Source organism: Canis lupus, chromosome 17, assembly GCF_011100685.1.
Source record: "Canis lupus familiaris isolate Mischka breed German Shepherd chromosome 17, alternate assembly UU_Cfam_GSD_1.0, whole genome shotgun sequence".
NCBI lineage: Eukaryota > Metazoa > Chordata > Mammalia > Carnivora > Canidae > Canis > Canis lupus.
This window is the reverse complement of record NC_049238.1, coordinates 53,067,036-53,083,445: the sequence shown is the minus strand read 5'-3', so window position 1 is coordinate 53,083,445 and position 16,410 is coordinate 53,067,036. Positions and strand designations below refer to the sequence as shown.

Here is a 16,410-nt window from a genome sequence, read left to right as displayed (position 1 = left end):
CAGGCTCCCTGCTTAGAAGGGAGTCTGCTTCTCCCTCTCTTTCTGCCCCTCCACTGGCTTGTGATATCTCTCTCTCTCTCTCTCTCTCTCTCTCTCTCAAATAAATAAATAAAATCTTAAAAAATAAAAGTAAAAGCAAAAGCTGGTAAATGAGAGGTACCTGGGTTGCTCAATCGGTTAAGTGGCCTTTGCCTTGCTAGTGCTCTCATGGGCAGTAGGATCAAGCCCCAAATCAGGCTCCAGGCTCAGTGGGGAATCTACCTGAGGATTCTCTCTCCCCACACCCCCTCTCAATAAATAAATAATTAAAAAAAAAAACTGGTGAATGAATAAATAAGACATAAAAACTGCAATAGCAAGAGGAAAGGCTTAAGACAAGAATCTAGGTGGAGCTTATGTTAGCAAGTATAAAGACTTTTTTTTTTTTGAGAGGAAGAGAGAGAAAGGAGAGGGGAGAGGGAAGAGAGAGAATCTTAAGCAGGTTCCACATCCAGCACAAAGCCCAACATGGGACTTGATCTCACAACCCTGAGATCATGACCTGAGCCAAAAATCAAGCACTGGATTAACTGACAGAGCCACGCAAGCTTCCCTAAAGACTTTTTTAAGAAAAGAAAAACTATCTACATGTCATATTAAGTAAGGTATGCTTATTGGGGGGCACCTGGGTGGCTCTGTTAGTTAAGCATTTGCCTTCGGCTAAGGTCATGATCCCAGGGTCCTGGGATCTAGCTTCCTGGGATCGAGGCCCTTTTCGGGCTCTATGCTCAGCGAGGAGTCTGCTTCTCCCTCTCCCCCTACTTGTGTGCACTCTCTTTCTCAAATAAATAAATTAAATCTTTAAAATATATATATATATGCTCATTGGTTCATTTAAGAGATCACCAAAAAAAATTTTTTAAAGATTCTTCAAACCTCTTCCTACCATCTTAGCATAAAACTAAACAGAGGGAAAAAAAAAAAAAAAAAAAAAAAAAAAACAACAACAACAACAAAAAAAAAAACTAGCAGCCTGTCTCCATGGCCTAAGTTACTTTCTACAAAGCAGTCAATACACCATCCCTCCATCCCCATCTATATACTTTTCCCCACTTTTTTTAAGATTTTATTTATTTATTCATGAGAGACACAGAGAGAGAGAGGCAGAGACACAGGCAAAGGGAGAAGCAGGCTCCATGCAGGGAGCCCGATGTGGGATTCGATCCTGGGTCTCCAAGATCAGGCCCTGGGCTGACGGTGGCATAAACCACTGAGCCACTTTTCCCTACTTTTTATACCTGGATGGAAAAGCTAATATTGAAAGTTAAATAAATGGGATGTAACAGAGGAGCTGTTAGTCGTGTCCTACGTTCTGTTAAGTAGGTATGCTACATTCCGGTAAGTATTTATAGGTCCAAAAGCAAAGTACTATATGCAGAGCCCAAGAAAAACCCTAGTAATAGTGCATAATGGAAATAAGAATAGCTAACACTGAGCACTTTGCACTGTTCTAAGCAATTTATTAACTAACCTAATTCTCAAAACAGCACTAAGAGGCACTTTATTAACCAATAAACAGTAGGTCAGAGAGATTATATAGCTTATTCATGGTCAGGTGGACAGCAACTGAAAGTCTGAATTTGAGCATAGGCTGTCTACTCTTAGCCTAAGCTCTTAAGCAGTACACTGTGATATTAAAATTTTAGCTAGGTTTTAAAAAAAAAAAATAAAATAAAATAAAATAAAATAAATAAAATAAAATAAAATAAAATAAAATAAAATAAAATAAAATAAAATAAAATAAAATAAAATAAAATAAAATAAAATAAAATAAAATAAAATAAAATTTTAGCTAGGGACACCTGGGTGGCTCGGTGCTTAAGCATCTGTCTTTGGCTCAGGGTCCTGGGATCAAGTCCCATATCAGGCTCCCCACAGCAAGCCTGCTTCTCTCTCTCTCTGTGTCTTTGCCTCTCTCTCTCTATCTCTCTCATAAATAAATTTTAAGAAATAAAATTTTAGCTAAGAAAAGCAGGAGCTATACTGCTATGCTGAAAAAGCAGGTAGACAGTATTTTCTAATAGATTCTTGGCATAAACAAAGTAGAGCTGGTGTCAAATTAATGACAAAGATAATACTGCTGTTTTTTTAAAAAAGATGTTTATGTTTTTCATCAAAATGAAAAAAATTCGGGGGATCCCTGGGTGGCTCGGCAGTTTAGCGCCTTCCTTCGCCCCAGGGCATAGTCCTGGAGTCCCAGGATCAAGTCCTGCTTCGGGCTCCCTGCATGGAGTCTGCTTTTCCTTCTGCCTGTGTCTCTGCCTCTCTCTCTCTCTGTGTTTCTCATGAATAAATAAATAAAATATTTTTTAAAAAATGAAAAACATTCCTACAAGTAAAATTGAGTATGTATAAAATGAGAATGTGTACTTGAATATTTATACTACAACCTTATTAGAATATTTTAAAAGCATGTTTCTTTAGGAGAAATTTGAGAATTATATTTAGATTTGAAATAAATACTGTACTATTCTTAAGTACTGTGCCTTCAGCATAGCTGTCCATCGGTATTTTCTATTATGAACACAGCTATGTATCAATTCAATTTGCTAGCTGTTCCAAAGAGAAGAAAAAGCCTCAAGATCACATTTCAACTACAAATGTCAAGTATGTGTCTTTTGAAATATATTATCTTTCAAAACACTTTGAGCTTTCAAAGCTCAAAGAACTGAGAATCAAATTACTACTTATGCAAAGAAATTGTATAAGGCACTTATAACTTGTTCAAATCAAAATTGGATCCAAAAAGTGAAAGAATAATTTCTTCCCTTATCCACCCCCACCATTAAAATAAAAATAAATTGATAAAAATCACATAAAATAAGAAATATATTTACATTTCTTTGTCTTTTCTGCAGATCTGGCACAGGTTTCTTTGAGTAAATTACATAAATGCCTTGTAGCATTATTCCTGAAAGAAAACAAAGAGTCTGCCTAAGTATAATCTGATCTCAAAGCAAAATCATATGGAAAAGTTATGAAACGTTACAATTTTTAAAGAAATTCTTATATTTACACACATATATATCACATCACTCAAGTGATTTTAAAAATGGGTTGATTATACTAGTAGCAAAGACAACTTAGTAACTTCCTCTCTTAAAAGTAAAAAGGATAGTTTCTTAACAAGTTTCTACCCAAGTAGCTAACAATAACCTTTCAGTAAATAGTTCCAGATTTTGCCCACGGGAAAAAAAAAAATGAGAAAAGAGGGCTGGGTTTTTCTTTTACTATTTGCCCCAGAAATATTCTAGCTGTCTTATCCTCAAAACATTAAACAGGTAACTTTCTGACTAGCCTTTCATTACATGAATAATAAGACCTCTGATCATCTCAATAGGAGCAGAGAAAGCATTTGATAAAATTCAATATTCATTTATGATAAAAATTCTCAACAAAGTGGGTATAAATATCCATTTATGATAAAACTCTCAACATAATAAAGGGCATGTATGACAAGTCCACAGTTAACCCCATACTTAATAGTAAAAAGTAAAAAGCTGAAAGACTTTCCTCTTAGATCAAGAACAAGACAAGAATGCCCACTCTCACCACTTTTATTCAACATAGTATTGGAAGGCTTAGAACAATTAGGCAAGAAAAAAGACGTATCCAATTTGGAAAGGAAGAAGTAAAATTCTATTTGCAGAGGACATGATATTATATATAGAAACCCTAAAGACTCCACAAAAAAAAACTTCCAGAATATAACAAATTCAGTAAAGTTTGCAATATGCAAAATTAATACACAAAGATCAGTTTCATTTCTGTACACTAATAATGAATGAACTATCTGAAGGAGAAATTAAGAAAACAGAAAACAGCCCAATTTATAACTATACCAAAAAGAATAAAATATCTAGGATTAAATTTAACCAAGGAGGTGAAAGACCTGTATACTGAAAACTATAAGACATTAATGAAAGAAACTGAAAACACAAACAAATGGAAAGATATTCTGTATTTATGGATTAGAAGAATATTGGTAAAATATCCACACTACTTAAATGGGTCCTGATAACCAATTTCCACACCAACAAGCAATTTTTGGGACACTAGCTGGGTGTTCCATAATTCAATTATGACACTATCAACCTGAAGATAGCCTCAGATTCCACAGGTTAAGGGTTCAGTCCTACAAAACTACTGTCCCCCTGGCCCCACTTAAGATACCAGTCGGTAATCCCAGGTTGCTACCTGGACTTCTATCAAACTAGCTATAAATCAGAAGTTTTCATGACTCATTCCTTAGTTTTTCCGACACCAATCACAGGTTCAGATTGTTACCTGAATCTCTGACAGACTGCCTATAAATCTAAGGTTCCTTGGGTTCAATTAATTTGCTGGAGCAGGTCACTGAACTCAAAGAAACAATTTACTTGTTAGATTACTAGTTTATTATAAAAGGATATAACTCAGGAACAGCTAGATAGGAGAGATGTATAGGACAAGGCATGGAGGAAAAGGGTATAGAGCTTCCATGCTTTCTCTGAGCTCACCACTCTCCCTAGATCTCTTCAGCAACCTAGAAGTTTTCCAAACCTTGTCCTCTTGGGTTTTTATGGAGGCTTAGTTACATAATTGTGATTGATTAAATCACTGGCCATTGATAATTGATTCAAACTTCAGACTCTTTCCCATCCCCAAGGTTGAGGGAGGAACTGAAAGTTCCAACCATCTGATCACATGGTTGATTTTGATTCTCTTGGCAACCAGCCCCATCCTTAAGTGGGGTCCAGAAGTTACCTCATTAACATAACAAGAGACAACTTAGTCACTCTCAGCACTTGGGAAATTCCAAAGGTTTTGGAGATTATGAGTCAGGAATGGTAGATGAAGACCAAATACATCTATGAGAAATACCATATTTGGTCATGTGAATGACCAAAGCATAGGTTTTTTTCTTATATATTTCATACTACCCAAAACAGTTTACAGATTCAATATAATCCCAAATAAATTTCCAATGGCATTTTTCAGAAATAGAACAAACCTAAAATTTGTATATAATCACCGAAGAGCCAAAGCAAACTTGAGAAAGAAGAAAAGAGCTGGAAGAATCACACTTCCTGATTTCAAACCGTATGACAATACTATAGTGACCAAAATAGTATGGGATGAGATGCCTGGGTGGCTCAGTCCGTTAAGCATCTGCCTTCAGCTTGGGTCATGATCCTGGGGTCCTTGGGATCAAGGCTCCCTGCTCCGTGGGGAGTCTCCTCCTCTCCACCTGTTCATACTCTCTCTTCTCTCTCAAATAAAGTTTTTTAAAAAACCAGTATGGGAGGTGGGTGGAAGGTTAGGTTTGTTTTAAGATTTTATTTATTTATTTGAAGGGAGGGAGGGGCAAAGGAAGGAGAAAAAATCCCAAGCAGACTCCTTGCTAATAAATACAGAGCCCAATGCAGAGCAGTCCTACAACCCCAAGATCATGACCTGAGCTGAAATCAAGAATCAGATGCTCAACCAACTGAGCCACCCAGGCACCCTGGGAGGTTAAGTTAAATAGGTGATGGAGATCAAGGAGTACAGGTGTTGTGATGAGCACCAGCTATTATATAGAAGTGCCGAATCACTACATTATACACCTGAAACTAATATTATACTCTTTTAACTAACTAGAATTTAAATAAACCTAAAAAAAACTAGTATGGTATTAGCATAAAAGCAGACACATAGGGGTACCTAGCTGGCTCAGTGGGTTAAGCATCCAACTCTTAATTTTGTCTCAGGTCATGATCTCAGGGTTGTGAGACTGAGTTCTGCATCAGGCTCCACACTCAGTGTGGAGTCTGCTTGTCCCTTCTCCCTTTGCCTCTTCTCCCACTCATGCTCTTCTCTCTCTCTCAAATAAATAAAGACTTTAAACAACAACAACAACAACAAAAAAAAAACACATAAATCAACAGAACAGAACAGAGAGTCCAAAAATAAAGTCATGAATATATGGTCATATAAAATGAAAAACAAGAAACAACACATGTTGGCAAGGATGTGAAGAAAGAAAAATCCTCATGCATTGTGGAAAAGCAAACTGATGCAGCTGCTATGGAATACAGTATGGAGGTTGCTTAAAAAATTAAAAATAGACCTATCCGGGATCCCTGGGTGGTGCAGCGGTTTGGCGCCTGCCTTTGGCCCAGGGCGTGATCCTGGAGACCCGGGATCGAATCCCACGTCAGGCTCCTGGTGCATGGAGCCTGCTTCTCCCTCTGCCTATGTCTCTGCCTCTCTCTCTCTTTGTGTGACTATCATAAATAAATAAAAATTTTAAAAAAATAGACCTATCCTATGATCTGGTAATCACACTAAGTATTTACCCCAAGAATATGAAAACACTAATTTGAAGGGGTATATGCATTCCTATTGCATTATATCCAATAGCCAAATTATGAAAGCAACCCAAGTATCCACTGATAGATGAATGGATAAAAAAGATGTGGTATAGGGGCACCTGGGTGGTTCAGTGGCTGAGTATCTACCTTTGGCTCAGATCATAATCCTGGGGTTCTGGTATCAACTCCCATAGAGCCTGTTTCTCCCTCTGCCTATGTCTCTGCCTCTCTCTGTGTCACTTATGAATAAATAAATAAAATCTTTTTAAAAAAAAGATGTCTGGAAACCTGGATGGCTCAGTGGTTGAGCAACTGCCTTTGGCTCAGCTCATGATCCCAGGGTCCTGGGTTTGAGTCCCACATCAGGCTACCCGCAGGGAGCCTGCTTCTCCCTCTGCCTATGTCCCTGCCTCTCTCTGTGTATTTCTGTCATGAATAAATAAATAAAACCTTTAAAAAATAAAAAAAGATGTGATACATATATATACATAATAAACAGCATACACACAAAAAATATGGAATATTACTCAGCCATAAAAAAGAAAGAAATCTTGCCATTTGCAACAATATGGATGGATCCAAAGGGTAAAATGTTAAGCAAAATAAGCCAGTCAGAGAAAGGTTGGTTTGGTTTTGTTTTCAAAGCCTATGACTGTTCTCCAGTATAGAGCAGTAGTTCCCAAAGTATGATCCTTGTCCTAGCAACATCCACATCACTCATTAAAAGCTCAAATTCTGAAGCCCTACTCCACTTAACCAGAAATTCTGGTAAGGGAGCAGAGGACAACAGTGTATGTTTTAACAAGCACTGCAGTTAATTCTGGTGCTTGCTAAAATTTAAGAACCACTGGTAGAGAGGGACTTTTTTGTTACTGGTTTTGTAAAAAATCAAAAACAAGTGACCATGAACCTAATTCTTCAATTACAATAGAGAGGGACTTTTTTGTTACTGGTTTTGTAAAAAATCAAAAACAAGTGACCATGAACCTAATTCTTCAATTACAATTTGTAAAACAACTTCAGCCTTTTCCCCTGTTAATTTATGGTGAGGGAGAGAGGACAAAAGTGCTTTAGCAGTATGTTCCCTAAACCACAGAAGCAGCACAACCTGGCATAAAGCCAGACATTTACTCCATATATAAGCAACCATCCAATCAAAAAATATTTATTTTAAGTCTGCTATGTTCTTAGAAATGTCTCAATTTTAAAATTCTTAAAACTCTTCACTAGCTTCCAAATGACCATCTGCAGCAATTTTCAAAGTTTTTTTTTTTTTCTAGAACCAAAATCCTTTTTCAATATGATATCTTAAGTGGATACACAAGATTTTGAATCGTATTTTTAAAATAACAATGTTCCTGTTAAAGGGAGCCATAGCTATAATCACTCAGCCTTTAACCTACCCTCTGCAATCCCTATGCTTTGACACAAAAATCAAAATTCCTTAGCATGTCATGCAATGCCAGAGTAGCAACCTCTAATTCTCCTCCTGGCTAATTCCTATTCATCCTTCAGACATTCTCATCTTTAGAAAGCCTTTTCTAGAAGGATCCCCGGGTGGCTCAACAGTTTAGCTCCTTCCTTTGGCCCAGGGCATGAACCTGGAGACCCGGGATCGAGTCCCATGTCAGGCTCCCTGCATGGAGCTTGCTTCTTCCTCTGCCTCTCTCTTTCTCTCTCTGTCTCATGAATAAACAAATAAAATCTAAAAAAAAAGAAAGAAAGCCTTCTCTGACAATGACCACCATCAAATGCATGTAACAGGGCTTGATGGGTTTAATTCATCAAATTATTTAAACAAATCCCAGATAGGAGTCTGACAAAAATCAAATGTTGCTTTTTAAGGTTATTTCTGAAAATACGTAATTGTGGATGCTTCAGGTTTGACTCGTGAAATTTGAAAATTGAAACTATTATTACATCTAATGTTGGAAATCAAATCATATAGAAGGTCCTGCTCCATTCAAAAAAAAATGCCTTCAAAATTATATAAATTATCTCAAAACACTTTTCCTGCTCGAAAATATCAATAAACCAAAGTGTCCATTCCCTCTCAACTTTTATTACAGGACAGGCATATGGTTTTGAAATATCCAAAGTCTCTTTCAAATCTATATCTCTTTTAAAAAGTTATGATCAGTTAATGAGCTGGTCCTGAGCAACTGTATATTAAACCTGTCTTCCGACAATCAAGTCACTCTACCTTAAGCGCAACTTTGTTTCTCACCTATATTTTGACAAAGCTCTTAGCTAAATGTTAGGTTCCTTCAGACAACAATTGACAATTCAGTATTTGAGGCCAAAACAGAACTGAAACAATTATTTAAAATAGAAGGAAATCAGGGATCCCTGGGTGGCACAGTGGTTTGGCTCCTGCCTTTGGCCCAGGGCGCAATCCTGGAGACCCCGGATCGAATCCCACATCGGGCTCCCGGTGCATGGAGCCTGCTTCTCCCTCTGCCTGTGTCTCTGCCTCTCTCTCTCTCTCTCTATCATAAATAAATAAAAATTTAAAAAAAAATAAAATAAAATAAAATAAAATAGAAGGAAATCATACCCAAAATAAACACACTCCCTCTCACCTCAAAAAAAAAAATGGCATAAATTCTATACTATATCACACTACACTACCTTACACTATACTATGTAACTAAACTCAAAGTATTCACAAAAATTCAACTTTTCATCAACAGAGGCAACAACCATCTTAAGAAAACTCACAAGTTTTCAAAGACTGGTATTAGGGCTAAAGCAGGCTTTAAAGGTCTTGTAAGATACTACAGAAACTCAATCACATACCCATACAAAAGTGACCATAAGTATCAAACATACAATAAGCACACAATGTCAGAAACTTTCTCTTCTCTATCCTTTCTCCTTAATAACCAAACCTCAATTAGACAGGGAAAAAATTAAGGTTTAATATTTAAATTTTATCTGGAAAATCACAGGTTGTCTTTTTTTAATTTATTTAAGTAATCTCTACCCCCAGTATTGGGCTCAAACTCACCACCCCAAGATCAAAAGTCACAGGCTCTTCCAACTGAGCCAGCCAGGCACCCCCATAGGTTGTTTTTCAACTGGACTAAATCTGTTGTAAGAGCTCTTTTAATTTATCAGCAACTTCCCTGACAAAGTGGTATGTCTTCTAAAGCTATGATGCTTAACTTAAACATATAGGAATATATAAATTCTGTACTCTTTGTGGACCCATACATTACATTCTAACTACTCAATATCTACTTAGTAGGTGAAATAAACAAGTTACATTTTTCTATTAAATTCTATACGATATCATCTGAATGAGGTGATAAGGGTATAAAATAAGGCTTAGCTATTGCCTAAAACAAAGGAAAGGAAAAGCTAAAGATGATACTAGAATTTTAAGCTAACATTAATGGAAGAATCATTAGGCCACTGACAAAAACAGGAATTTAACAGTAAGAATTAGCTAGTAACTAAGTTGAGCATGATTTTACAAATGCTCCACCTAAAATACTGCAACAAATAGAAAGGTAGACAATATACATAGGCAGTTGTAGATACAGGATTATCAGATACCTTTTGACACAAATAATGGTTTCTCCTGCCTGACATTTTAAAAAGCAAGAAATTATTAGTCAGTGACCACTGTTGGCCAAATACAAGAATGTAAATAAAATAAGTAGGTCTTCCTTCTTCCACACTTCCCAGGTAGAATTCTACGTATAAGTTAATATTACATAACAGAATATTAAGTTAAATAAATTTCTGGAAATCACTTTAATAAGTATGGAATAAATAAATTTAGAAAAAACAAATTCATTAAATTACTTACTCTTTTATTAAATCTTTATTTTCTTGAATTCCTTCTTCTAATTTCAAGCTTACTTTTTCATTTTCAAACTAATTTACAAAACAAAAGAACAGTTCATCACATTTTGCTTAGCAAAATAAACATGAGTATAATCATTAAGCAGCATTTCTTTGCTAACAACTAAGATGTGTAAGAATTCTTTGCAAATTTTTGTGTGTCACAGCTTATGGATTTCCCATAAGAATATGGATCCCACTTTCACAAATCTAAAATCAAGTTTGCTGAATCATCCCCAAAAAAGTATCAACAATATTTTAATGCAATATTATCTTCCCTAAACATTTTTAATGTTTTATCTTTGTCCCAATCCAATATTGTATTTTCTCAACATTTTTCTTTTACTCCGCCACAAAGCTGAAGAGTTCCAAATATAAAATTTTATCCATAAATCTCATATTCCAATTAATAAAAAACATATACAAGTCATCATCAGTAACAGGAATTAATAAAAATTTTAAAATCTATGAATCAATCTTTATCTAAAGTAATTTATTATTTCCCTAAACATTTGCATTAAGTTTTGGGCAACTTTTCTATGCTCATCCTAAAGTTGAAATGCAGTATCAGCAAAACTTCAAAAAAAGCACTGTCCTTAAAATCCACATCACTGTAATACTCTATTTTAAAACAGTACTATGATAAAATCTACTACACTATATTTTCTATTCCAAATCTTATTATACCTGTAGTTCCTGAATGGCTTTCCGTTGTGCTTCAATTATCTTTCTGTTTTCTTGCAACTTATTTTCTTTCTGCTTCAATTCAGATTCTACACTCACTTTCCACTTCTTGATCTTTTCAGCTTCCTTATACAGTTTTGAATATAGTCTGCTCATTGGCTCTGAATTCTATTAAAATAAAAGGGTTTTCAAAGAGTAGTAATGCTAAAATTTTGAACAATTCACAAACTACAGCTGCCTGCTGAAAATATCCTAGTAATAAAGTATCTTAATAGTTAAGAACAAATCTCTCCTCAATTTATGTCCTAACAGCATCCTGAAAACTACATTAACTCTTTAAGTTATTAGCAGCATTAGCTACTTCACTAAAGTTACTGGTCACTTGACTAAGTTATGCGCTATTGAAAAAATCCAATACCTTCAAAATAAATCTAAGCCAGATATTGGAAATATTTTAGTCAATGAGAGAATCTGGTGGGTTAAAAGTTAAAATAAGTTACACAATATCTATAAATTTTTACAATGGTCTTGAAAACATTTTGGTTATACAGTTTGAAGATTATCTAAAGGACATGAATTTTAAAATATAATGACAAAAATAAAAACAAACAAAAAAATATAATGACAAAAATAATAGTTAACACAAGATCTAGCTATCATTTATTCTAAGGTTTTATTTAGCTTTTATTCAGATTTCCTGAATTATCCATTTCAACATTATAAGGTAAAAGTCAGTTTATATTTTTTAAAATCACAGATGTCTGCTTGCTGATGGCTCTTTGTTATCAAAATATATGAATAAGTTCCATATTTTTAAATTCTGTGATATTTTAATCACAGCAACAAACATATAGCACTTTATAAAGCCATGGAATTTCTTTTTTTTTCCTTAAGTAGACTTCATGCCCAAAATGGGGCTTGAATTCAAGAATCCCATGCTCTACCAACTGAGCCAGCCAGGCGCCCCAGAATTTTTGTTTTAAAGACATCTATGTGTCATAAGTAAAAATGATTTTTATAACTAAAATAAAAAGCACAGCATGTTCTATAAATTCCTTAGACAGCAAACAAGCCCAATATTCATAACCTATTAATTAAAGGATTGCTTGTAAAATAGCAGTTTTCACATATTGTAGCCACATCCTCTCTTTTATTATTGCTCTTTATGGCTTAAAATTAAATTGCCACTAAAGAATGCATGCTTGTGTAACCCAGAAAAATACAAAAGCCTAGTATTTCAGCAACTTTAAAGAAAAACAAAGGGGAGAAAATAGTTTTAAACAATATAACTTAAAACATTAACCAAATCCTAATCCCTTAGAAGCTTCAAAAAGAAAGATATATATAATTAACAAGAAATGATACTCCAATTACAAGAAATTTAATAAAAATAGAAAATCTTCTGACCTCAAAATCAGAATCTTTTAGTCCTTCCTGGTAATGACAATTGTCAGAATTATCAACCTAAAAAAATGAATAAGTGTTTCCTGTAAGAAAATATTTCTGATGAAAGTTTCCAAACAGTAGTAATTAAGTACTGACAACTCATAAACCAACAACTAAAGAGTTTTTTCCCTTCTTTCAAACAAGCAACTAAATACCTAAACAGATTATGTCTATGTACCCTATACTTAACTTACCTGTTCAAGCATGGGCAAAAATTTAACTTTTTGTAAAGCAGGATCTGCAAGATAAAAAACAACTGGTATTAAATATGTCAGCATCTTATTTTTATATGAAGTATTAAATCTAGCTTTAATATCAAGGCTAATAACAATAATTATAGTCAATATCTAGCAACATGTATGTAAAAAATATGTCCATATACAGTGATATATTGCTTTCCCAGGCTCTTACCTGAATCAATGTTTTCCCCATTTTTGGAGAGATTAGTCATTGCAAATGGAAAACTAAAATCATCTTCAATACATTTGTTGGCACCCTACAAACACAAAGAAGTTCTTAAACATACTATTCCAAACCACTCTGATAACTATTCGTATAATATGTATAACTATATAAATAATACACATCTGCTTAAAGAAGTGACTTTAATTACAAATCCTTTAATGTATATGCAATATCTAAAACTTCAAGTGGTTTTGATATGTAAAAAAGCAAAAAATACATGCTTTGTAAGTATTCAAGAAAATAACAGTAATTTTAATCAGTAGCTTAATAGTTTTCTTCAATTTCAATATGATCTTCCCCTTGATAAAATTTAGAGTTGTCTTCACTGAATAGCATTTTGATAGTATACTCTAGCTATATAGACAGGAATTTTTCTACAGTGTATAAACTGAAATATTCATTGCTTCATTCCATCTCCAATATGATGTTCCACAGAGAAATTTTTAAAATAATTTAGCAAGAAATAAATAAATAAATAAATAAATAAATAAATAAATAAAATAATTTAGCAGTAAAAGCTGTATTAATTCCTCCTTTCTTTTTTTTTAAGATTTATTTATTTATTCATGAGAGACACAGAGAGAGAAGCAGACACACAGGCAGAGGGAGATGCAGTCTCCTCGCAGAGAACCCGATGTGGGACATATCCTGGGATCATGCTCTGAGCCGAAGGTAGATGCTCGACCCCTGAGCCACCAGGTGTTAGGTGTTCCTAATTCCTCCTCTCTGATAAGAACTCTACTGTACAAATGAATTTCTCTTTTTGTCCTGACAACCAGGAAGCTCAAAACCAAATTTTAAGCTTAGACGCTAATTTTTACCAGTATGTTGGCATATTTTCCAAATTTTATTTTTTCTTTGATCCTAATATTCTCTTAATATATTTTTGTAATCTTGCTACTTCATTGTATGTATCTTACAAATTGCCTCAAATCATTTAAGGACAAAGGAAGATTCAAATAAGCAGGACTCATTAAGTATCCAGAGTTCTACAAAAGCAGTCATTATTTTTTTAAATGAAGATGCTTCCAAACATTAAGTGTGCTCTTTATTCATTCAAAGCAATACTATCCAAATTCCTGGGTAAGGAACACCTGGGTGGCTCAGCAGTTGAGTGTCTGCCTTTGGCTCAGGGTGTGATCCCTGCCCAGGGATTGAGTCTCGTATCAGGCTCCCTGCAAGGAGCCTGCTTCTCCCTCTATCTCTCTTCCTGCCTCTCTCTCTCCCTCTGTCTCTCATAAATAAATAAAATCTTAAAAAAAAAAAAAAAATTCTTGGGTAATGAAAATCCCAGAAGACAACACAGGCAGTAATTTCTCTGACATTGGCCATAGCCACATGTATCTAGATAAGTCTTCTGAGTCAAGGTAAACAAAAGGAAAAATGAACTATTGGGACTTCCTCAAGACAAAAAACTTTTGCACAGTGAAGGAAACAATCAACAAAACTAAAAAGCAACCTACAAAATGGGAGAAGATATTTCCAAATGGCATATCCAATAAAGGGTTAGTACCCAAAAAACAAATAATTCAATTGAAAAATGGGTGGAAGATACTTGCAAATGATATCCAATAAAGAGATAGTATCCAAAATGTATAAAGAATTTATAAAATTCAACACCCCAAAAATAAACAATTCAACTGAAAAATGGGAAGGCATGAGCAGACATTTCTCCAAAGAAGACGTACAGATGGCCAACAGACACATGAAAAGATGCTCAACATCATTTCATCAGGAAAATGCAATTAAAACTACAATGAGGTATCTCACACCTATCTGAATAGCTAAAATGAAAAATACAAGAAGCAACAAGTGTTGACAAAGATGTGGAGAAGAAGGAACCCTCATGCACTGTTGGTGGAATGTAAACTGGTGCAGCCACTCTGGAAAAGAGTACGGAGGTTCTTCAAAAAAAAATTTTTTTAATGAAAAAATAGAACTACCCTATGATCTAGCAACTCCACTACTGGGTATTTACCCAAAGAATATGAAAAAACTAATTTGAAAAGATGTATGCCCCCTGTGTTTATGGTAGCATCATATACAAAGCCAAACTACAGAAGCAGCCCAAGTGTCTACCAACTGATGAATGGATAAAGGGGATGCAGTATATATACACAGTGGAGTATTACTCAGCCAACAATAAAAATGAAATCTTGCCATTTGTGATTTGAAATTTGACATATATGGAGCTAGAGTGTTTTATCCTAAGTGAAATAAATGAGTCAGAAAAAGATACTATATAATCTCATTCATGTGGAATTTAAGAAACAAAGCAAAAAAAGAAACAAAATAAACAATCATGGTGGGGGGGGGGGCGACAAACCCAAGAAAGAGACTTAAGGAGGGAGAATTGATGGGTTACCAGAGGGGAGGAGGATGGGAAATAGGTAATGAGGATTAACTAGGGCTTATCAGGAGGCCTGGGTGGCTCAGCAGTAGAGCATATATGCCTTTAATTCAGAGCTTGATCCCAGGGTCCTGGGATTGAGTCCCGCATCAGGATTCCCGCAGGGAGCCTGCTTCTCCTTCTGCCGGTGTCCCTGCCTCTCTCTGTGTGTCTCTCATGAATAAATATTTTTTTAGAAAAATTTAAAAAGGAGGGCCCTTAAACCGTTCTGGATCAGGAAAAGTCATACTGTTCACTTTCAAGTTGGCTGCCCCCCTCCCCCATATGTACAGACAATAATAGGGTGTGGAATGTCGTCAGTGGCAAACATTTCACAGATTTTTATTTTGTTTCTGTCTTCAACATTTTGGACACTGTGCTAATAGTTATGTTCAGTACATGAAAAGATACTACTGTATTGAAAGCTTTTTAGGAAATTTTGACAGTATTTTTGTACAAAACATTTTTTTTGAAAAAATACTTGTTAATTTATTCTATTTTAATTTGCCAATGTCAATAAAAAGGAATAAAAAAATAATAAAATAAATTAAAAAAATAAAAAGGAGGGCCCTTCACATGGTAAGCACCGGGTGATATATGGAAGTGCTGAATCACTATACTGTACACCTGAAACTAACAACACTGTCAAGTAAATTGGACTTAAAATTTTAAATAAGTCTGTTTAAAAATTCTTGGGTAGGGATCCCTGGGTGGCGCAGCGGTTTGGCGCCTGCCTTTGGCCCAGGGCGCGATCCTGGAGACCCGGGATCGAATCCCACATCGGGCTCCCGGTGCATGGAGCCTGCTTCTCCCTCTGCCTGTGTCTCTGCGCCTCTCTCTCTCTCTCTCTCTCTCTGACTATCATAAATAAATAAAAATTAAAAAAAAAGAAAAAAAAATTCTTGGGTAAATCAGGCCACATTTGCTGGGGGGGGAAAAATTATAAAATAACACCAGTAATAAAATACACCCTGCCTTCTGACCTCAAGTTTAACAACAGGAGAATTAAGATTCATATATGCAAGCTTACCTTGAAGAAATTAGAATCTCCTCCCAAAGTCTGAGGTTTCACTGCAGATACCTGACTGCTACTTAATCTTGGTGGTACAAACAATTTAAAAGGCTTTTGCTTTTCCATTTTCTCTCTTCCAGTTGTAAATTACCTTTTGCCCTAGAGGGCGGGGGGGGGGGGGAAGGGGA

At 35.2% G+C, this 16,410-nt stretch overlaps 1 protein-coding gene across 1 annotated transcript in view; it reads right to left on the bottom strand.

Annotated features, from left to right (window-relative positions):
- Positions 1–16,410, bottom strand: part of SYCP1 (synaptonemal complex protein 1) — a 109,781-nt gene that overhangs the window by 92,616 nt on the left and 755 nt on the right. The window contains exons 2-8 of the mRNA XM_038561854.1: positions 16,241–16,381; positions 12,768–12,852; positions 12,551–12,594; positions 12,318–12,374; positions 10,914–11,078; positions 10,192–10,259; positions 2,877–2,950 (exon numbers count right to left, since the gene is read on the bottom strand). Coding sequence (XP_038417782.1) covers positions 2,877–2,950; positions 10,192–10,259; positions 10,914–11,078; positions 12,318–12,374; positions 12,551–12,594; positions 12,768–12,852; positions 16,241–16,348 — 601 coding nt within the window. The 5' untranslated portion in view covers positions 16,349–16,381. The remainder of the gene's footprint in view (positions 1–2,876; positions 2,951–10,191; positions 10,260–10,913; positions 11,079–12,317; positions 12,375–12,550; positions 12,595–12,767; positions 12,853–16,240; positions 16,382–16,410) is intronic.